The 22,635-nt window shown below is 43.3% G+C and overlaps 1 protein-coding gene and 1 long non-coding RNA gene across 8 annotated transcripts in view; both read left to right on the top strand.

Annotated features, from left to right (window-relative positions):
* Positions 1–12,548: 12,548 nt before the first annotated feature.
* Positions 12,549–15,967, top strand: LOC132914451 (uncharacterized). Its single transcript, XR_009659596.1, has 3 exons — positions 12,549–12,769; positions 14,228–14,519; positions 14,691–15,967. It is a non-coding gene; the product is annotated as an uncharacterized LOC132914451 (long non-coding RNA).
* A 1,535-nt stretch (positions 15,968–17,502) lies between these two features.
* Positions 17,503–22,635, top strand: part of LOC132914430 (polypyrimidine tract-binding protein 2) — a 442,018-nt gene continuing 436,885 nt past the window's right edge. For 3 of the 7 annotated variants that reach the window (XM_060973559.1, XM_060973557.1, XM_060973554.1), the window contains exon 1: positions 17,530–17,642. Coding sequence is in view for 1 of the 7 variants with exons in the window: in XM_060973551.1 (XP_060829534.1) it covers positions 17,635–17,642 (8 nt within the window). In the remaining 6 variants the exon portion in view is untranslated. Of the gene's footprint in view, positions 17,643–22,635 lie in introns of all 7 variants that reach the window. The other 4 variants (XM_060973551.1, XM_060973544.1, XM_060973546.1 and 1 more) reach the window with 4 other exon arrangements.

Below are 22,635 nucleotides of genomic sequence, written 5' to 3'. Positions count from 1 at the left end.
TTTTAACGCGGCGGCATGTATTCTTACAGTACACGGTTATTTACGTATGTAAACGCATCGTTTTAAAAATCGGACATTTCGTAGGAAAATCGGGCGAGAAAAACGTAATAAGCACGTTTCGTCGGATTTCTGACCGACTTTGGTGCGACGTGATCGAAAACGAAAGCAAAATGTTAAGTTCAGAGACTTCGTAAGCGCTTTACGAACAGCTGTCGAGTCGACGATGTTTCGCGAAAACCAAATCAAACGTACGTTATATCAACGGTACTCCGCCATTATGATCGATGATACTGGTTTAACGAAGAAGCTCGAGCAAGAAGACAAGACGTAGATGGAAAGATGACACAAAAAAGATGGCGATATACAACAACAATCGTAGAATACGCGAAACGGTGAAAAGTATGTAAGTACTCGCACAAGACGTTGAGTTTTCTTACTCAACGCGAAAATTGCCATAGTATCCTGCTACGATCGTCGTCGAATCAATCACCAGCGATGATGACAGTCGAACACCGTTAAGTATCAGGACTCTATAAACGACGAGTAATTTGCAGAAACCAGGTGCAAGGAGTGAATGATCACGGTGGAGTTAACATTCGAAAGGAACAAACGAGACAAGAAACCATTTTCACGTATGTACGAACAAACGTTTCTATTCGCCAATTTACCCAACCACGATCGATATTACGTATTCGGTCAGCGACGCGCGACATTGTCGCGTTACCACCGAACGGTAACGGTATGACAGGCGCAAGCGACTTTAACGTTTCCATTTCGTCGAACATAAGCGCAAAACGTAACGCGGAGAAGCGTCTCGTCCGAACGCGATGCAAACGGGTCGAAAGCGGTGCGCGTCTTGGGACGAACCAAGAAAGCTGAGGACAATGGAGCAACTCCTCTACGAGACAGGGTAATATGAGACGTAGAAATCCGCTCGATGGCGAAGGAAAACCAGAAGCCGCGACAATTCGTAGAGAACAAAAGAATGTTGGGGTGCTGTAACAGGACAGCATGTTCGGAGCACCACTTGTCACCATCGATCCGTCACATTTGCGTATGACAGCGCCTCGTTGCTATATAACAATTCCCGTCGTCTATCCATCGAACCTCGATGATTTTCTTTTTCTCCGTCTTCAACTTCGTTTCTAATCAATTTTTTACTCTTTGAGAAATCTCTAGACGTATTTATACTTTGGGACATTTCAAAATACCGTATTACGTGTACGAGGCTCGGCCAAAGATAAATCGAACTTTGTTCGTAACTTTATATTTCAGTAAATTAAAAAAAGAAAGAAAACAAACAATCGAGTTACTTTTCCACGTATGTTTCGCTCTCTTTTATCCTTCGCCACTAGATTGGTAATTTTTTCATTCCAGTAGAAAGCGAAGGGCTGGGTCAGACAGAAGCCAACCGCGCACGGATTGTTCTACTTCCTCGGTGCTGTTGAAGGAACGTTGTCCATCGAAAGTCCTTTTAATCGGTCGCAATTTCACGGAACTTTAACTCCTTCCGAATGATCGAACCTACGCATCGCAATTTATGCAACGTTTCAGTATGTTTTGCGCCCTCGATGGATAAAACCTTTCTTCTTTTTTTTTTTTCACTACCGAAAGACGGTAAATGATAAATGAAGCACCGCGTGCGGTGGATCGTCTTTCGAGACACGCGTATTCGATAAGCGACAGTGTGCAGATGTGCCACGCGTAATTCGTTCAACATCTGACCGATCGCTCAAGAATATCGCGTTTTAAGAGGAGATCGCAATTTGTTACAATTTTTCGTGCTTTCAAAATACCGTGTTACAAACTCTTTCACTTTTCGGGCAACGCTAAAGCTCCGCTGACAACTCAAGCCCCTGGCTCCGGTATACCTGGCCCGCACACGTTCCATGGTCAAGTAGACCTTCTTAATTACTCGGAGTTTTCCCCCGATACTACGATACCGTATAATGTATCTATAAATCTCGAACTGTATTATTCATATATTATACTGCCATTCGCGACAAGCTTCTTGCACGAAACAAGCGTATATAGGCTTGATGCTATAAGTGTACGGTTAACGTTCGCTTCCGACGACAAATTATCGTTATGTTCGTCGTTTTAGGCGGAGGGGCGAATGAATTGGTCGCGGGATGCACGCTTTAAAAGGGGATTCTAATTCCGTCGTTTCGCTCGAACGAGTTCGGATAAAAAGGAATGCGGTGACAGCGATCAGGAAGCTATAACGGCGGAGAATCTTGCTGATTCCGCGTGTTCTCTCTTTAGTCGTTGTCCGTCAGATGGAAATTCGTGGCGATCGGGCAGGTTCAGGTTGTTCGTTCCACGCATTCGCCGGAAATCGTAGGAGACGTACGCGCCGAGAAACGAGAACGGGTTGTGGGCGGTGACGGAACATTCATAGAAACTCTATCCGGCCGTCAGAGAGGCGAGGAGGTCAATCGGCATTTACTTCCCCTTTTACGACTGCGAACAGTCGCTAATTCTGGCCAAACTTTCGTCACCGCGTCGATTGATCGAACCGTTTCAACGATTCTCTCTCCTTCTCTTTCGTTTCCAGTAGTTACGAACCGAGGTTCTTCCAACCCGGAATTTCATAACGTCGAATAACGTTTCGATACTATTTATTATAATTGCTATACGTTTGTTCGATAACAAGACCAATTTCTATTATTTATTTTCTTACGTATTTCAGGATTTTTCAGTTACTAATTGCTCGCATAAAACGTACCGCGGGCGACTTTTCTCCAAAGGGAAATAGAAATAACGTTTTCATCCCCTTTGTTCCCCAAACGTATAGGGGAAGATGTTACTACCACCTATCGCCCTATGTATCCCTAGCAACTTTCTCAATTTCTCTTTGTTCGCGAAATATCGTTATAGCCCGTTATACACTTTGATTAACTCCCTTTGTGCCTCGTTCTATAACGTCAAAGGAAATTACGCTTTACCTAAATCAAAAAGCATTTCTCTCCAAACCCTATGTAATCTCTCTACCACCTCTGACACGAATACATCGAACCGTTCGAAACCCGTTATACCGAACAAACGAAACAACTTTGCATAATCACCGACGCTTTAATTCTTTCTTACGAACGAGTTTAACGATCCGATAAGAATCGAACAGTTCGACCAATCTCCGATAATCGCGGCTGCCTACTTATCGAAGCACCGGCAATCGATCGACCAAAGCGTTTGCGTAATTCGTCCCACACGACGATCGATCGTAATTATGACCGACCCACGTACACGTTCTCGCACGAGCACGTTGCATTACATAAACAATGCGACGGTGTCAAGAAAAAAAAAAAAAAAAAGGTGATTCCACTTTTTTCGACACCAGGACGCCATAGGCGCGTCTCGGTGGTTCGGTGATCAGGTGGAACACCTCGTGGGGTTTCCAATCAATCGGCGGCTTCCGGTGCTATCAGAGGAGCATAAGTGGGCCGGGAAAACCGAACTTTCCTATCGTTCCGCGAGAAAAACGTGCGTATCGCCGATGCGTCGCTCCTGATAGACGGCGACGCGGCCAAGACTTTTACGAAGCGGAAAAGAAATCGCGGTAAGGAGATGCCGTCGTCGATCCGACGACGAATCAGCCCGTATTCACATATGAGAATGGCGGCGCGACTTGGTCCGAAGGAAAGGGTTAGTCGTCCAAGTGCTTCGAGTCACACATCGCGACAGGGCCGACATAACCGCGAGAGAGGTACCCTAATATTCGTTCGGTCGTTCACCTCGAACATCTTTCCAGCGGACACGTGCACTGGACACCAGTGGCGTAAAAGGGGATTAGCGAGGAGCCTGGTGAAATTTGAGATTCGAAAGAGGGCAACGAGACGCGTTAATTAGATGCTGAATAAGGAATTCATATAGATATCGGTCAGGTATAGTTAGGCTTTCGTTCCGCAGAATATCCGGCGGATATTTGTCCCTGGGTTTAGAAAGTGTTTGAAATTTGACTTCGACCTACGTATGTACATCATCCACGATCTATCTGTAACTGTAAAGTAAATAGGTTCTATGGGACATTCGCAAGAAAGTATGTTCGATCGACAAACTTAGCTTTCGAGATGTCGATTCATATACTGTGATAACAGTCGGCGGCTCGCAACGAAGGAACATATCCGCGTATACTGTCGGCAATAGGTATTATCTACGTACGACATCTGTCGGTTAGATTGGTCGGAAAACTCTAATAAATTTTATTTGATAAGGCACGTACGCGAGGAAATAAAAACAGCGGGCAGTATCGAGTTTGTATTAAATAACGATGCGTGGCAATATGCTTGCCAGGAGTACAGCATGTTCCGGTTTTGATGGAAACGCACTTTGCCGACGTACCAGGCGTGCCAAGCCGGAATCATCGCTTGTCAAAACTGTCCATTAACGCATCAGATCGATGGCATCATAACTCGACTAAGGAATAGGGCACGATACGCGTGGAGGAGTTGTGGCGAATCCAGAGGCGCGAGTAGGGGTCTCCACCAGCCAAGTGCACCTAAGGAATGGCAACGGGTTCGGGTCGAGCCAGATGGAGGAAGGGTCTCGTTCTGATCGTTCCGATAATCGAAAGGGCTATCGGCAGTCTATTGGTTTGATCCCCCTGTCCCAGGCTAACAGAAGTTGGTTGGCAGTCGTACGAAATTCCTACGATCCTCCGTGTGTCGGTACCATAGTCTGTACTCGACGGTCACCAGGTTAGTCACAACAGAAGCAAGGTTTTCGAAAGCGTGTCACGCGATTCGTCGGTGATTAGCCGACGCAGTAGGAGCACACAGTGCATTCAGCGTTTCTACGTTTGCACAGAGTTGGTCTGCCCCATGGATCATGGAACGTCGGACAGCCTACCAATAGGAATAATTTAATCCGATGCCCGAGGGAAAGGGTTGAATAAAATATATTCACATATTCGAAGTAGGCTGGTATACACCGCGAGAAGGTGTTTTGTCGAGGTTGGCACGGGTTATAGCTTTGCCCTTGGGGAGTTATGTTGCTCTGATGATTCGTCCCGTTCTTCGGAAACTGTCGTTCCGTGGACGATTCGGAAGGGAGAACGACGACGATAGAGGCTAGGAAAACGGACAGGACGGGAGAGGAAAATTAATGGCGGGTGAAGCGAGGACGCTCGAAGGGATTCGGGTTGCCGTCGTTGGAGAGAAAGGGTTCGCCTCGTCGGGATTCCACCCACGCTTTTTTCACAGGATAACATCCTCGCGAGGAACCCCCGCGGGAAACCATCGGATCGAAGGCCTAGCCTAGGTTAGCGATGAGATTGCCTAGACCGGGCCTATCCGTCCAACGCCTTTTTTCGTTTTCTCTTCGCTTTGTCGCGTAACGGTTACGAGCAAATACTTTTCCTGTAATTAGGAAAACGATTTTTTTTCCAGACGGACGATATAAATTTGTTTAAAGTTCTCCTTCTATTTGCGATCTACGAATCCGATCTAAAACCATTCCACGACAGAACAAAACATCGATCCTTGATAAAACCGATACTTTCCCTTAAAGTTCCTCTCAACTGTCTCTCTCTCTCTCTCTCTCTCTCTCTCTCTCTCTCTCTCTCTCTCTCAAACTTTCCAGCAGCTTCCCAGGCCAGAATCACGACTTCGACAAAGTCGACTCCCCCAAGACCAAGACCCAACATATACCACCATTCCCACCCTAAATTCAAAGGGTTTTTAACCTCCTTATCCAGGCCAAGAGACCTCCTACATTCTGATAGCTGCCTAACCAGTGTCACCTGCGGTGTAATTAATATTCATACATACGCCTCGTGAACACGACGTCCCATAGCCGCGTGCCGTTACAAAGTAACATAAGCAATGTCGCGCCGTTATTATCGGCGTCTGTCGTTTCAGCATCGAAACGGTCTAAGCTACTCGAGTGAAATACACGCGGTGAAGGGATTTAGGCTAGTTTGTCTGGCGGCAAGTAGCTTCAGTCCATCGACGGACTCGTGCTATCAGGATACCATGGAAAGGCCAGCTGATTATTGGATGACACACAAAAGTGCCAGGGGAACATAAATTCGTGTCACGTGATTTTCCACGGAGTTAAACATTTACGATGATTAACGCGTCGATAAAGAGACGATCAACGATGGTTCTAGACAATACAAGAGTAAACAAGATGATCAGGGGAGGAGGAACGTCGAGGAGATGATTCGGACAGAGAATTGGGGTGCGTTACCCCTGGGGCTGGCACCAGTCCGGTTCATTCTCCGCCAGGAGGCGGTTCGGAGGATTAATGGATTGTGTCGTTATGTGCCTCGACCCGGGGGTGGGATTATTCCAATGGGATGGACGAATGATGCTCTTTATGGACCCCCTCGGTGCACGTAGATCGCTTTACAGTGCTTTCTGAAATATTCTGCGAGAGGAGCTTATTAACCAATTACGAGCTTATCGTCTTCTCCATTTCGTATCACTTGTTATCGCTCCTTGAGAAACTCCATCGCCTTTGGTGGTTTGGTATTATAATATACACATATATATATATTACGAATAATTTATCTTCAATTCGTGCCGAACCTTTTGTTGTATGATCAATTATATAATTCTATATACCGCATACCATATATACCGTATATAGGATCATTACGACGAATAGTATCAAGCTGTAAATAATTTATTTCGGACTTCTTCTTTCGCTGAATCCATCGTCATCGCGAAACGCAATCTGATTTGTATAATTTACTACGTACAATACGATGTATAATCTATTTTCTTGATTGAACTTTAAATAACTTTAAATATCGTAGGTTAACGATATTAGAAAGGATCGTTATGCTTCTATCAGTTTCTAGACACTGGATTTCGCGTTCGATCTAGGAGGATCGTAAATTCTCGCGACAACAACACGCGTGAAATATTTATCAAGCTGCCATGGAAAGATAGAAGAAACGTTTTACAGATAATAAATGATAATAGAACGTTAGAAAGTGTAATCGTACGTTTCCTTTCATTCCGTGAAATTCACTTCCTGAATCCTCGCCCAGTGAACCTCTCATTTCCTCCATTTATATAACCTGCTTAAACGAGCTCTCTCAATCACGGAATCCGTTCCCTCGTTTATAACATTGTACTACTTCCATGAATTAGTACCTACCAATTAGGACTAACTAACGCGGTGTAATTAAGTCTAGGTTATATAAATCAGCGTTATCATTGTACGAAGCAAGCGTTTCGAGAGTTTTTTTCTCTACGGTCAATAGTACTGAACGTTTGAAAAATATCCAATTCTAGCGCTTTCCTACGTATGTAACGTTCTATCGGTCCATTCTGTACTCCGTCTTGCTAATTTGTGCATTCTACTTGAACGTTCGTGAACCTAATCAATTAATACCTAAACGTTACAATAAATACAACGGCGTGGAAATATATGTGTCGTAGTCACTGTATAATCCTTTCCCAATATTTAAATCATACCCCTATGCCCGAAAGCACACACACCCGTTCCCCTATACGCCCACAGATCACGATCACAGCCGATCGATCAAGCCGCATAAAAGTACGTACTGTCGAACAATATAGAATTTGATATACCGATTAAAGAGTGTGTAAATATTACGATAAACGCGATAACGTGACGATATATTTCGTAATCACGGTGCAATATCTTGCCACTGTTTCTGAATTTACAGCTACGAATCTGCAAATTGTATCCATAAACGTATGCATAAACATATCGAAAAACACGTTCATCCGTTCCCCTATTCATCCGTAGACGGTCACATCCGATCAACCATATCCGATCGTAGCACCAAGTTTGGGGTTAAGAAGGTGCACCTACACAACGTCTTCTGGGCGTACATCAGCGACGCCACGCAGATACACCTAACGCCTGGGCGTTTCCGTCTTGGAGCTGCCTTCCATCCAGGAGCAACGTGCTCGGCGTGGCGTTGACCTGTTCGCTCGGACCACCGAAGACCCCGCGGCGAGCAACGTAGCCGCCGTTGGAATCCGATCTTACGCCGCGGACGATCGGTACGATTTGTACCCGGTGCTCGTCGCCACGAGGTCGCGATTCCGCACCGCCTCTTCGTGTCATGGTTCCGCCCCGCGAGTTTGACGGCCTGCCCTCCGCGGGAGCCGCCCCCGCTCTTTGAACAGGAACACAGAAACGCGAAGGAACCGACCCAGGGACGAGGAGACGGGCAGCTCGATCTCGATGAACTTGGCCTTGGCGCTGGACACCGCCGCCAATGGGAACAGCGGGGATTTTAGTTGCAGTTGCAGCGGCTCGCGGACGAGACACCGAGCGATGGACGTTGTTCCGAGGTGATTTAGTGGCTGCAACCACCGATGGAGTTATGTGTTTCTACTCTCGGGTATGACGCGAATTCGGTACATCGGGTAAGCTGGCAGCTGGAAATGTTCCGAATCACCGATATTTCTCAGAAATGTCTCTTTCAATTGGACGTACATCCTGCGTAATACGGTCCTGCAGATATTTCTCTCTCAATTTCTTAGACTCGTAAGACACAAGCACTCTCAATTCATTCTCAATTAACGCGTTTCATACGATTCGAGCTTAGAACAGGACACGAAATGTGTTTTAAAATATATCAAATATCTATATCCACGTGTATATGAATTAATTTTCTCAGATTTGTCGGACCACTGGTCGTGTACCACGGTGCGGGAAAGTTGCCACTAGAAAGTTGAAATCGACCCTCCAGGCGGGTCTGGTAGGCCGGCAAATCGACACTGGCATGCGTAAACATAGGCTTCGAAACCCCAAAGAGGTGGAGAGCGTCCTAATGAATCGCGCATGCCGCATTGCGCAACAGTGTTCTCCTTTTCAACAATCCCACTGTTCGTCGATGGGGTAGGAGCATGCGTGAGGGGTTGTAACGTGTGTGCGTTGATATAATCGGTGAATACGCGTTATGGAAAGCAATTTGGAGGGTGGAGTTGAACGATCTCGATGGCGAATGAAAGCAATTTGGTATTGTACCCGCGGGACTTGTATCTATTCTTCCATTATTGTTTATCGATGTCATTCGTTCTCTGTATTTTCTAGTCGTCTTTGAGCATTATATTATTTTTCACCATATCCTATATTATATGCTACGTTTCGCATATTTAGTTCGTTAAAACGTTAATACGACCAACCTACGGACATGTAAATAAGAAGTATAAAATCGAACGAGATGTCTATGCGCTTATGGGGTGACTGGAAAATGCACAAGTACACCGAATGCGTATACGTATCCTACGTATCCTTAAAATGCCCGCCATTGAACGTCAATGCGACAGTCGATAGAAATATTTAGAAAACCGATATACGATAATATCGCTCGTTTCGTGCGTTACCCATCTTCGTAAATCTTTCCGCTGTCTCTACCATATAACGATCAGAGGGTAAAATTTATGGAAACCCGTGAAAGGGATGCCGACAGCCACGTGGCATAGTTGCACGCGCCTGCGCCTTGATACTGTACGGCGGGACGAGCCGTTCCTTCAGGATCGTTCGCGAAGAAAGGTGGAGAGGTCGGAGGACAACGGTCGCGCGCGCGGCTGGGTAGGGGACAGATGGTCGCACGAGGTTGGACGAAAGGGCCAGGCGCACGCCAGTCGAAAAAGGGTGCGACCTTCGTTGGCCGAGGCCAGCCCTCGGGGAGACCGCGCCCACGCATTTTCAGCAGGATCGCAGCACTTGGATGGAGCTCGTGTGGCCTTGGGAACTCTCCGCCCGTGTTGGTACACCTCCTGGTCCCGCCGAAGGGCCGCCAAGGGCCTACCCCCCTACTATCCCCACCAAATACTCTTAAGATATATTGCATTGGCTGCGTAGCTTGTGGCTCGTGGCTTGTGGCTCGTGGATCGTGGATCGTGGCTCGTGGATCGTGGATCGTGGCTCGTGGCTCGTAGCGGGCGAAAACGGGTTTTTACGATCGTAAGTAATACGGTACAAATGAATGGTTCGTTCGATCGGAGATAAATCGAAGAAGCGAGATTTTTCATCTTGAGATGCGTATTCCTTTTTAATGTCGTATGTGTTCCAAAGCATCTTGTGATTTAAATGTATGTACGAATCATCGTACAGAATATCGAACGTTGATCGATTCGTATTTAGATATTAACGATATCAAAATCGAAAATATTTCCAAGCTGCAAAAATGTGATTTTACAGATATTGCAGACATTTAAGGGGCGCAGAGGTTGCGAGAGATCGTAAGAGTAGTCCTCGCCGAAAGTTCTTCTTAAAACACTGCGTGCGTGGTTTCTAGCGTTTTTGTAGGTAGGTTGTCGAAGCGATGAGATACGCGGAGAAATTAGCCGTGGATGGCCTGAGTGCGCTTCACTCGCAATGAATAAAGTGGTTTACGAGGAAGGAAGGTGGACCTCAACGTGGTTCGATTCGTTAATTGGAAAAGATAGATTTACATAGTCTCCGGTCGTCTGGTATACTTTACACGTTGCATGTAATTAAAGGATTGATATTTTTATGCGATTATTATTACACGAATGTATAACATTTTGAAAATAAATGTGCACTCTTTTTTCAAGAATCTAGAGAGCTTAACTTGCAAGTGTCAAGTATCAAAGTTGAAATATCTCCCATCTTTTTCCTCGCTTCACCGTTGTTTCAGTCGAAATACCGAAACGTTATTTCGTCCCACATATTCATTCATTCCCTTACGCTTTTTCTTCAACGAGGCACATCTACGCATTTCGAACAGGATCTCATCAGATGTTGCAAGGTGAATATAAGATTCTCGAATCATGTACGTTTTGAAGGACTCTGCTACCTCGGACGATATCCTGCTCTTGTTGAGAAACATTATGTCGCACAAAGTCCATGATCTTTTTTTCAATTAAAAGTTATGTTAACGTAACGAACGTAGAAAAACGATTTATTTATTTTTAATATACGAAATTGTTCGTTTCTCTGTGATTCCTATTAAATTTTCTTATTGACAAAATTCTTCTTATCGAGTATCACGTAATTGCGATAAAGAAATTCTTCGAGCATGCAAAGTAATCACGAATTAAGGATATAATATCAATGTGAAGTCATTATCGTACGCGTATATACAGATAAATATCTACAAGTACAATTTCCCTTCAGATACGCCCAATGATATCTTCCACGTAATGGTATTTCAATAGCGCGTACTCGTAATTGCCGGCTCGCGATGGCCGCTAGGGTGTTGCCATGGTGAGATACCAAACTCCATGAAAATATGACGAGTACGCCATAATCCGAAGCTCTTGAACATCCTGTTTTCCTATCTAACGATATATGAAAGATACGAATTCGCCTATCTATGTTACATATCGCAAACGGTGAATCTACCACACAACGATATTCCTGGTCTTTCGCAAAGTCTCTCTAATATAGGATAAATAACTTTTTATCGATTTCTACTTTGCCTAGAATCACGTCTGCCAATCGTTATTCTTCCTTTATCGACTTAGTCGCGATACGATAAATTTCGTCGAAGCAAAAATCAAAGAATCTCAAATTCGTTGAAGCGAGTGTAGAAGAATATTCGCTGAATCGTAACTCTGATGAACGTTAAAATATAAGGTGGGTAAAATTGAGACGCAAAACTGACTGAAAGACGGATGTGGCTTGTATGACTGTTGAGAGAATATTTAAAGGCTCTGCTTCGCGCCGATATGTGCCTCTGGTTCGCCGGTTTCCCGCCAGGGTACCTCTTCGTCCGCCTTATTTCCCTGCTATGTCGATGTAACGGAGTTGTTTACACTGCGCATGTAATATGGCACCAAATACGCTTCTGTTCGCGTCATGTCGCTCGTGCGTCTTCCTTCCTGGCCTGCATCTCCATTCTCGACGCAGCTATATCGGTCGATTTTCTCGTTGTAATAACCACTTACAACATCTATACGAATACCAACGTACGGATGTAATTTACAAATTTCTATAATCGCGTCGAACGCAATTTTCATATAACCAAATATTGTCTTATTGACCAGCTAACTAAGAATATGATATAAGAGATGGTTGAACGGTCTTGTAAACGCTATATCGTAATAGGTTAAATCGCTTAAAAGAGACGTTACAGTTTCATTGAACTGTTTGTTGAGGGTTTGGAGATACCAGAATTCAGGAGAAAGTCGAATCGTTCTCGATACATCCGGAACCAGGAGTCCATGTTTCGCAGCTATTGTCTCGCGTATGGTGATTGGGTGTTTTCGCGTTGTGGCCACGTGAACGGTGAAAAGAAAGGGAGAAAAGGCAGCATCAAGAGCAAATCACGATACGGTTGGTAGCAGGGTCGCAGGAATTCGCAGAGCGACTCGTTTCCATCGAACGAGACACGCGAATACAACGAGAGATAATCAGGTGTTTGACCCTAACGTCTGTCTAGCCAGCCCTGTCTGTTTCTCCTCTTTTTCCGATTGTCCACGAGAACATGGACGTTATACGTCTAACGATATTCATCGCGTATAAATCCTTTCCAAAATTCTTTTCAGAATTTCATCTTTTTCATCGCGAAAACAAATAAGAATCAACGATGCTAATTTCAAACTAATTTTATCTTTGTACGTAACAGGAAACTTTTTTTCTAGGTCAAGCGTTGTGTAAATAATTTGTAGATGTTCGAAGAGGAGTTCAGAGTAAGGAACTTGCGTTTCTCTCGCGGAATGGACGAAAGAGAGAAAGAAGGTGGTGGGTGGGTTAGCTTCTCGACCCCAAACCACCGAAAGTCCACGATGAGATATGAAAAAAATGAAAAGTGATATCTCTGTTAACAGGAGATCATGGTGGCTTCGGAGTTTCGCCCCGGAAACAGGTTGGTATTCGAGTTTCTTTAAAACGCGCCTACCTGTTCCCACGTTCGTCGTTCTTATAATAAAAATTAATAATAACAAACTTCATCCGTCCACTAGAAAATGTTCGTATGTATTGCATTTGTCAAATACGTTGTATGTGATCAAGAAGAATCGTGGAATCGAAAGGATCATCCACGTAGCTGTAAGACAGTCCGTTAGTTCGATCGAGTAACTTTTCTTTAACGAAATCTGTACGATTCTTGTAAATAACAAAAATTCTAATACCGATACTAACGAAATAACCAATGTTAAATAACATTTTTATTCTAAATTTAAGCTGTCAAGTGTAATTATAAGGAACGACTTTTAAATTAGCGTGTTCAAGTATAAAAAACCGATTGCACGAATCTCTGAAGACTGTACGGACTAAACGTCCAGGTATCGTCGTAATAACCGCAATTAGATCCGCTTCATTGAGTTCTAAATGCGGAGACTCGATCACTAGGAACACAGACGAGGAGAAGAGCCACGAAGGATCCTCGGAACTGGAAGGAGGCGCCTCGACGATCATCCTCCTGCCATTTCATCCTGCTATCCTGACCGCTGTCGCCGTCTTTCTTATTAATATGCTAATTTTACACGGGCATAGGCATCAAATTATGAACGGGATGCTCTATCCACGAGCGTTTCCTCGAAACAGGCTCGATGGAACCGCTTTCGATGTTGTCCAGGGTGTTTCAAGCTTACAGGCACGTGTAATACGAAACAGCTTCGACCAGGGTAGCATGGCAACGTGTAAAGTCGACTCATCCCCTGTGAAACCATATATGTCCTTCGAGCATTTCCTTCCTTAGAAATTAGCGATAATGTCCCCTTACATTTAGTTTGCACGTGATTCGGTCGACAATCTAGATCTTACGAGAACTTTGTTTGTAGCTATCGTTCTACCAACGTAGATCGTCTCGCCCGACTGAACTAATACTACTATATTAGATCCTAAGTCATAAATCAACAATCAATAAATAAATTATATCGTATAACGATGACAGATTGGGCGGGAACGCGATAGAGTTTTAAATATACATCTGACGTACAATTGTAAAATTCTGCAGCGTAAATCTGTAACCTGCAATTTCTTGCTTCTCTATTCGCTAACATTGTTAGTCGGTAAATTATTATACAATAGAGTGAGAAGTTGACTATCTTTTCAAAAAATTCATTAAATTCGTCGAGTATATTTTCAAATATACAAGTAACTTTTAATTTGAGCGGTAAAACAGCAAAGCATTAAAAATTTTTGGAGACTAAAATACCGTGTGGCAAGAAAATTCTAATATATACGATACATAAATGAGAAGAAATTCGAGTCTTTAACAGCATTATAGTTCGAACGTTGAGACGCGGTCGATGCGATCGATTTGGTTTCTCTGAAACCGAGAGTTTGTCGAAGTTGAGTTTGTTTCTGAAGATGATTCCAGGAGGATCAGGAATGCATCGAACGCGCGGATCCGAATCCACTCGAGTATCCGCCCTTAAGCTCCCGGAGGGTAGAAGGATTTGCCGCTTCAGTGACTTTGAAAGAAACAGAAACGGCTAAAGAATCAGGAACGCAAACGAAAGAGGAGCAATGGCAACGGATATTCCTCAAGAGTGCCTCTGTGTCGCTTTTCTAGCCGTGGAAGCTACAGAGATGGAAACAAAATGTTCGTGGGCCTTCGAAGCGTTTTTAAAATGCCCGCCATTGAACGTCAATGCGACAGTCGAGCAAAGGTTAGCGGTTAAGACAAATACGCATTAAACGGACCTTAAATTTCTCCTCGATATATCGACGCAACGTGTCTTTTCTACGTTTATTATTCAAGATATCGCTTCGCGATATAAAACTTATCGAAACTTTTGATGTAGGGAAATCAACAGTTTTATAAAATCCCCTCGTTGCAGGTTCATGATTGACTGTGGCATTGGCAGCCATTTGATTCGAAACGGAGTTTGCGTGACACCAGGAGATCATGTATGCGCAAAAATTCTTTGGAACAGGACTGAGCTTTCAGGGAAGCGTATGTTTATGTATAAACAGCTTCACATTGATATGGATATTCTGTTTGTTGATAGTTAATTCTTTAGTTTTTTAGATTCTTTAAAAATTTTAAAAGCGTCGTTCAGTAATGGAGTATTATTGGGAGTTGTTGGTAGTTCTATAAGAAAACGTGGAACTTGTCATTCTGGATTCTATTACTTGATATTTCGTTATTTATTATTTTCCTTGAAATAATTTAGCTCTTTTTTACAAATATAAACAAAGTTCAAAGAGTTAGAAGCAAAATAGACGTCGTGTGTTCCTAATACAAGCAAAGCTATACATATAAACGTACGAGAGTATACCTGCACAAGCGTCATAGAAACCAATGTTTTGCGAACTGTCTTCCAGTTAGTATACGAACTCTATGTTAGTAATACTAGTAACCACGCGAACTTCGAAACATTGGGCCACACATGATCAGGAAAGTATGAAGGCAAGAGTTCGCGTGATAGTTCATGATGCCGGTAACAGGAAACAAGTATGCGTTAGTTATATCAATACACTTGTACTACGATGTTTCATTGAGCTCTATTTGCGTGTTAAAACGGATCAAGAACGACGGAGAAATGGCTCTGGTCGAAGACAAATCCGAGAATCGAACATCGAGAACAGAGAACGAATAAACAACCTTATAGGGATGTTAGAAGATGGTAGAAGGTTGAACGCATTTGCCTAGGCATTTCTTGCGGGAAGGGTATCGATCGTGTGTGGTGTATAGTAAAGCAGGGTCATTTTCATTTCTTAAGCGGTCGCTTAAGCTTCGATATCTTATCTCGTCATCGAGTCGTCACAACAATTACAGATTTTTCAGAATTTTATCACGTGCTTCTGATTTCCGTTATTCATAATGATATGTCGTAATTAATCTTCGTATTGTCAAATCAATTCTATTAATTATATGCTATCAAGTATATAGGAAGTATGGCTCGGAAACTCGCAGTGCAATTTATCGATAACCTAACGGACAAATTATAATGGAAAGAGCAGCCTACGTTATTATATATTGGGAACAGAAGAACCCATTAGAGTTCGTTAATTACACGTATCTTTCAAATATCTTTCGATAAAATCAGCGAAAGATAATTATCGAAAGTGGTGATACCGCGCATGACCGTGGTAAAAATCGTGATTGTTCACTTGGCATTTCAACTCAAATGTACATACTTCAATAACCCATCACCAAAAATTCCAAACCATGCGACTCACCAATCGTAGAACAACTGAATAGACGATAAGATCTCATTGCCTTCGATTTGGTTGCATCTATTGCACGAGACGTAGACGAGAAATTGAACTCCGTCTACAGTCCAGTAGTGAGTGTCTAGTGTATTTGTACGCAATTAATAAATTATTAAATATGATAAACGATGTTTAGAAATGTTATGAAAATAAACTAATAATTTAATTGTTTTAAACGAATAGTTTAAAATGTTTAAGACAATTAGTTAAGGTAGGATAGCCCAAGATAGATGGTTAAAGTTATGTTTAACATTTACATTTATGATTATCGTTCTATTTCAATTAGTAATTTAATTATCGATGTTGTTTTATTCGACAAAAGGGGGACATTACGTCTATCGTATTTAATTGTAGCGAGGTTAAGAAAGAAAGGAGGAGTAGTGGGGTTAATTGGCGGGACAAGTAATTCGAGTAATAAGCAAGAGATCACCAATTCTCTTTAGTATTACTTACGATTTCTCGTTTACATAACGGTACTTCACGTTCAAATGGATAAATTCGATCACCAGCACTTTAATTAATCGAGCACTAATTAAAGTTTTGTTCAAATGAACGGAGCGTGTTCAAACGGACTAATTATACTCGACGCGATATTGTAGGTTGCAGAGGGCGTAATAAAACTTTCGAACGGTCGGTATTACAGAACATGTGACGTCATGTAAGAACAGACGAGGCACGTTCGTACATAAAATCAGTGGGTAATCGTTCGTCGGTACAACTACTGCAACCGCGTCGTTCTTAACCGTGCCGCTTGAAATCGCCATCAGGTGTCAGCATCGTGCGCAACTGGATGCAGCACAGAGTGCATCTGTCTCGCGAAATGCCACGGCCCAAAAGTGGCAGCGCGTGTCTCCTGTCGCTCGTGACGACGATTCGGCGTGCGTGAGTCGTGTGTACGATCCGTGTTCTCCTCGGACTCCCTTTTTCTTTTCCCTGAACCGGCGGTTCTTCGCCGAGACTCGCGTTTCTCCGTGTACGTGGTGGACGGGTCCGCGTGTGTGTCCGCACGAGAGCTCGTGATTCGCATCGTTTCGAACGTTCGCGTCGATCGAGGCGGTGACGGCGACGAGTGCGGTAGCGTTCGGGTGCGGCGTTTACGTTCTTCCGCATTTTTCGACGGAGGACGGGAAAACAGTGAGTCTCGAGGGACAGACGAATCCCCTTGGGTCGACCAGACAGCAAAAAGAGAGGGGAGAAAGGAACAAACAGAGACATTGCGGGCAGACGTTAGGAAAAAAAGGTTACAAGCGACAGGGACACGCAACGTATACGCGAACCGCGCGAGAAAGAGATACTCGATCGTTGATAGTGTGCCTAAGCCTGTGCACGCGTTCTCAGCCGCGAGTTTACATCGCGCCGGGTCGAACGGCGATATTTTTCGCCGCCATATTTGTACCGCCGTCACATGCAACCTGTTGTTTTCGCTGCGTCCTCGTGTCGTCGCTGAGATCGCCTGCCGGATATACACTTTGGCGAACCGTGTGCGCGTAAACGTCGAACGCGGGAGTTCACTTAACCTAACATCAGCCCCGGGGAGAACCGTCAACGTGGCCGTCTACCATCAGGATGAACGGGTGAGTTTGTGCACATGGGAATTATCGACGAATTGTACGCCACTGTGTGCGTGCATACGTACCGTCACGTTAACTGGCAAAGTGGGGGGTGGGGGCCTGTCTGGCCACTTATCGAGACAGCTATCGTTTTAGGAAATTTTAAGTATCTTTGGTAACGAGCGCGAGTCAGGTAGGAATATCCCTTATTTGGTTGTGACATGTAGTTTATTTAGTTTACTATGTGTTACATAATATATGGTTTGTTTGTATTTATAATATTAGATTTCTTTGTATATTTAGCGAATTAACGAGTTACTAGCTATCCTTGTTTTTAGTATTTAGTATTTTACGTCAAATATAATTTCATTCGTCAAACTTGTTACTGTAGTTTGTGCGTTGAAAAGTTGGAAATCGTAGATTGGCTTATAAACTTGTTTTTTACGCGTTTACGTTAAAAGTAGGATAATCAACCGACTCCTATATTGGAAAATTGTTTATTACCGATGTTTGCACTATCATACGCGCGTGTATCGACAAATTACAAATTGTAGGTTATACACGCTACAATTTTACTTCAATCGGTATAATCAACCGACCGATCTTACGTAATTTACGAAACTCAGTCGTAGAAGTTTCTTTTTATCGTTCGACTCGTTGCTCTCGTGTAATTTGACTAGCCATTCTGTACTTATTTTATCATCAAACCGGTGCTTTTACGCGAGAGCATTGATCACTAGCGAAATGAAAGACTGCTGTAAACTGTTTATAAAAAGAAGAAGAGGAATTTTTAAACGTACAACTAGTGACTCGTCAAACTTTGCTAATAAGTGATATTTAGTTGCGTACAAGAGAGTTCGAAGAACTCGACGGCCAGTTAACGAAGCAAAATTCCGGCCAGTTAGCGTGGCACTACTGTGCCTCGTAAATGTGTGCGAGGTGTCGTGCACGGTCGTGGAAGAAAGGGAAAGGAAAGGGTGTAGCTGAGTGGACGAGGAAAGAGAGAGCGAGAGAGAAAGAAAGAATCGATCTGTGCGTCGTGAAGAGAGAGAAGCGAACGATGTTGCGGACCGCGTAAGCTGGAGCGAGAGAGAAAGAGTACGCGTCGCGTGGGCTAGAGAGAGACAAGGATACACGCGTTCAGTCGGAGCAGGCGCTCTTTCAAACTTTGCTTTTTCCTTTTTCCTCCGCCTCTCGCCGACGTTGTACCCTTTTCTCTACGCTTTCGTTTCTCTCCCTTTCACATGTACAGGGTGTCGAAAAAGGCGAAATTTATACGTTAATGTCGTTTGAGGCTTATTTTTCAAGTTAAACTTTTTCGTTGTCTCGACGTCTAATGTCGCGCCATACAGGGTGTCGTACCAACCATAGCAACATTGGCAAGGAGTGATACCACGCGAAAAGAATTTCATACGTATAATAACCTTCTGCTGATTATTTACTCCCACCCAACCAGCAATTAACCGTATTTACGTATATATATACATGTGTGAAATAAATTTTCAAATTTAATTTTTCACGTAGAATCGCCTTCTTACCGATAGCGTCAAAATTTCCAAGATACTCTCTGTACAGATATCGTTCATCCTTTTTCAATCACTCTGTATAGACGTACACGTGCGCAACCAGACGTTACTCGCGGATTTTCTGCTTCTGCGTGTCAGTGGCCACGTGACGCTGTTCGTCAAACTGGTGTGTCGCGTCGCGTGGCCGACTGTGTTTCTCTCTCTCTCTTTCCCTCCCTCCCTCTCTCTCTCACTCTCTCTCCCTCTTTCTCACCCTCTCTCTCTCTCTCTCTCTCTCTCTCTCTCTCTCGAATAATGCACGCACACATGTGTAATATGCTCTCGAGACGCTTTTCGATGATCATTATTTTGTCATCGCGCCCGCTGGCTTCTCCTTTCTTCTCGCTCTCGCGCATACCCAACGAGTCGATTAATTCTGGGTAACATATGCGACACTTTTGGGAAGTCTTAACGTTTCGGACCTGTGTTCTCTTGTGCAGGCTAGTTTGGGAATGAATATACTTTAAGAGGTAATGATTTTATGAAATAATGGCGTTCCTAAGGAATAATGGGATTTGGAAAGAATCGAAGTTGGTTACAGTTATTTCGAACGAAAGCGGTGTTATTATTCCGTTTACGCGTTCATTTTTCGAATTCTTTCTTGCGATCGAAACCTTCTAATGGTATCTTTTATTTCATCGTGCTTCGTACGACTTCTCCTCTTTTTTTTTAAATTATTGTTATTATTCCATAAAATCATTGCTATAACTGGCTGAAATAATATTTGTCTTTGAATATCCTGTACAAGAGTTTTATCGATTTTCATATATTCTATCTGGAATTGGATTAATAAAATGTGTAATGTTTTTATGCGTATGGTATTTTAGCGAGTGTTGGTAGTTTCGTACATAGCAAGTAGCCGTTTAGCATAGCATTATGTGTAATTGTTATACAGTATATTTCGTAATTCAAGCTATCGTTAAATCTATGATAAAGCAGGATATTTATCTTCAACAAACTATATTCTATTATGTTTGTGAAATATCAAGTTCGTTAAGCGATGTTGGGTGTTACGTAAGTGTACTTTATATTTTCGTAAAATATCGAAAACAATTGGGGAACTATGGGTTTGTAGGAAATATCGAGATTTATTAACACGATTAACTATTTTCCCCACTTTGTTGCTATCCGAAGCGCAATTCAGAGGGTTTTAATAGAAGCTTTACTAATCCTATCTCTGGTGTGTTTTACCGCTAAACACTGACGATTTACCATTTACACTCACGAGGCTGTACTTCTAATTCCATTCGGGCATTCTCTATGCAGACCTGTGTAGGTTAATACTCCTAACTGTATCTTCTTATCAACTATGGTTTTCTTTAAACACGCGTATCTCTATACGAATGAACAATTTTTCGATCGGAATTTCTTCTTCTATAAATTTTCCAGCGAAAAGTTCAGCGATTCGAACTGCTCTCTTTTGAAATCTTCCAATGAAAAATTTATCGTTATAAAAATCGTTGGAGATATATTTTTTTATTTCCTCGTATACGTACGCGCGATCGCGTACGTGGCAATATCGTACAGTTTTGCCGAGGTTCGAGCGATTGACGGGAAGTTGAAATATTCAGGAGCCGTCGCGTTTCATGCGGGGTTAACTTTCCGGTCGGTATTTCGACGCACGCGGTAACTGCTCCGACGTTTCGACCCGAACAGGTGTGCTTTATCAACCCACGGTCACGTCAGAGCTGCGAATTCGATAACTCTCGCACCAACCTATCGTTGGTGGATAATTTTTTTTTCTACGTATACCATTTATTTTTACCGTTGCGAAGACAGAGCGCGAGCCACGAAAATCTAAAAACCCAAACAAGAGACAAGTCGACGACTTACGCGGACCAATGAAATGTTAAAACAGAGACAAATTTGGATGATAATGCGGCGTTAGAATTGTGGTAGAATTTCGATTACCGATACTTTCCGCCGTACCATCATGCCGGTATCGATAGAAACAAATATAAATATTTCCATCGTTACATCGGATGGGAGGATATCACAGAAACGAAATTATAGATCGATATAGACTGTGAATATATAGATGGTGAAACGTGACTTGCCCTGTACGAGAGTATCTCGTACAAATAAATCTATATAGAGTCGTCGATGAGATACAGAGATTAATATTTCCTTTGCCCCTATGCCATCGCCCTAATCATCTTTCCAGCTTCGCATAGTACATAAATATCTACATCGTCCGATAATTCTATCCGAAGATGTCTATATTCGCCGAGGAGGCGATCGTCCAGGGACGAAATTAGGTTTCGCCACTTCATCGGTCCGCGAGATATGCAATAAGACGAGCAGAACGTCTGCTAGTGGAGCAGTGCCAACCGAAGATTTATCGGTGGGCTGCATGCGCCTACTTAATAAGACGTCTTGATCGCGTGTACGCGACTCCGCTACGCCGATAGATCTCGTCCTGACAGCCAGTGATTCCGATCCTTGACGCCACGCGATAATAGGACAATTAGGTGGCATCGTTCGCGACACGTTTCCAACACCGGCTTAAGGCAGACTGACACCCACCGGTGCTGCATTCTGGTAGAATTAAATCGGATCGTTCTTGAGACCCGTTTTGATGGATATCGCGGAGAATGTCCGTTTCGCTGGCCTTGAAATTACGGCAGGAGATAAACGACGTTCCGAGATTTGGGGGATCTTTGGCGCGACGCAGTTCTTGGCCTATTCGGAGTAACACGATCAGTCCACGTCTGTCTTGATCGGCGTTTCATCCGTTTGGAAACGGAGTTCGATTTTAAAGTTCGATACGGCATTTCGAGAATTTGTGTAAAAAGAGAAAAAAGACGTAAAGTTTGACGGAAGATTAGACGAAGAGAGGCGGTTGTTAGAATCAATACGGATATAAATTCACGAAACGATGGTTCTGAGATAGGTTTCGAATATCAAGTTTTGCGATACCGCGAGTTGCAGGTATACAATAGGAAAGCGATAGCGTGTATCACGGTAACTTGAGTATACCAACTGTAGGTTTCGCGAATCTGTTAAGGTTTCTCCGCTAATGCGGTCTAACGTTGATTCGCACTGACGTCGATCGTTACCGAAAAGCCAGAATAAGTTCTAAAACGTCCAAACTGTACCTGGTAATTTAGATTTTCGACGTGCATCGTACGTAGGTCTTCGTTATCCTTAAAAGCCGAGAAATTAATTCAACTGGAATTTCGCGAATCGAAACGTTAGGTTTCCGTTATCAAGCGTATTACACAGCTTGGAAAATATAGAAAATTTACCGCGATATTTTATAGAATCCGAAAGAGATATCTTTCGCGAGAGAGAATAAGAAAATTCTATTCGTGCGTAAAATTACCCAGCTAAATTAGTGTGCGCTGTTGCGAAAAATAGGCTTTCGCCATTTTATGGGGAACCTTTACAAGTGTCCCTACCAAGCTTCGTGATCGCCCGGATTTAGTTGGCAATGGTCCCTATGTAGCAGT

This window comes from Bombus pascuorum, chromosome 15 (genome assembly GCF_905332965.1).
Source record: "Bombus pascuorum chromosome 15, iyBomPasc1.1, whole genome shotgun sequence".
Classification (NCBI taxonomy): domain Eukaryota; kingdom Metazoa; phylum Arthropoda; class Insecta; order Hymenoptera; family Apidae; genus Bombus; species Bombus pascuorum.
Note: the sequence above shows the minus strand (reverse complement) of the source record. Positions and strands in the feature narration are given on the sequence as shown.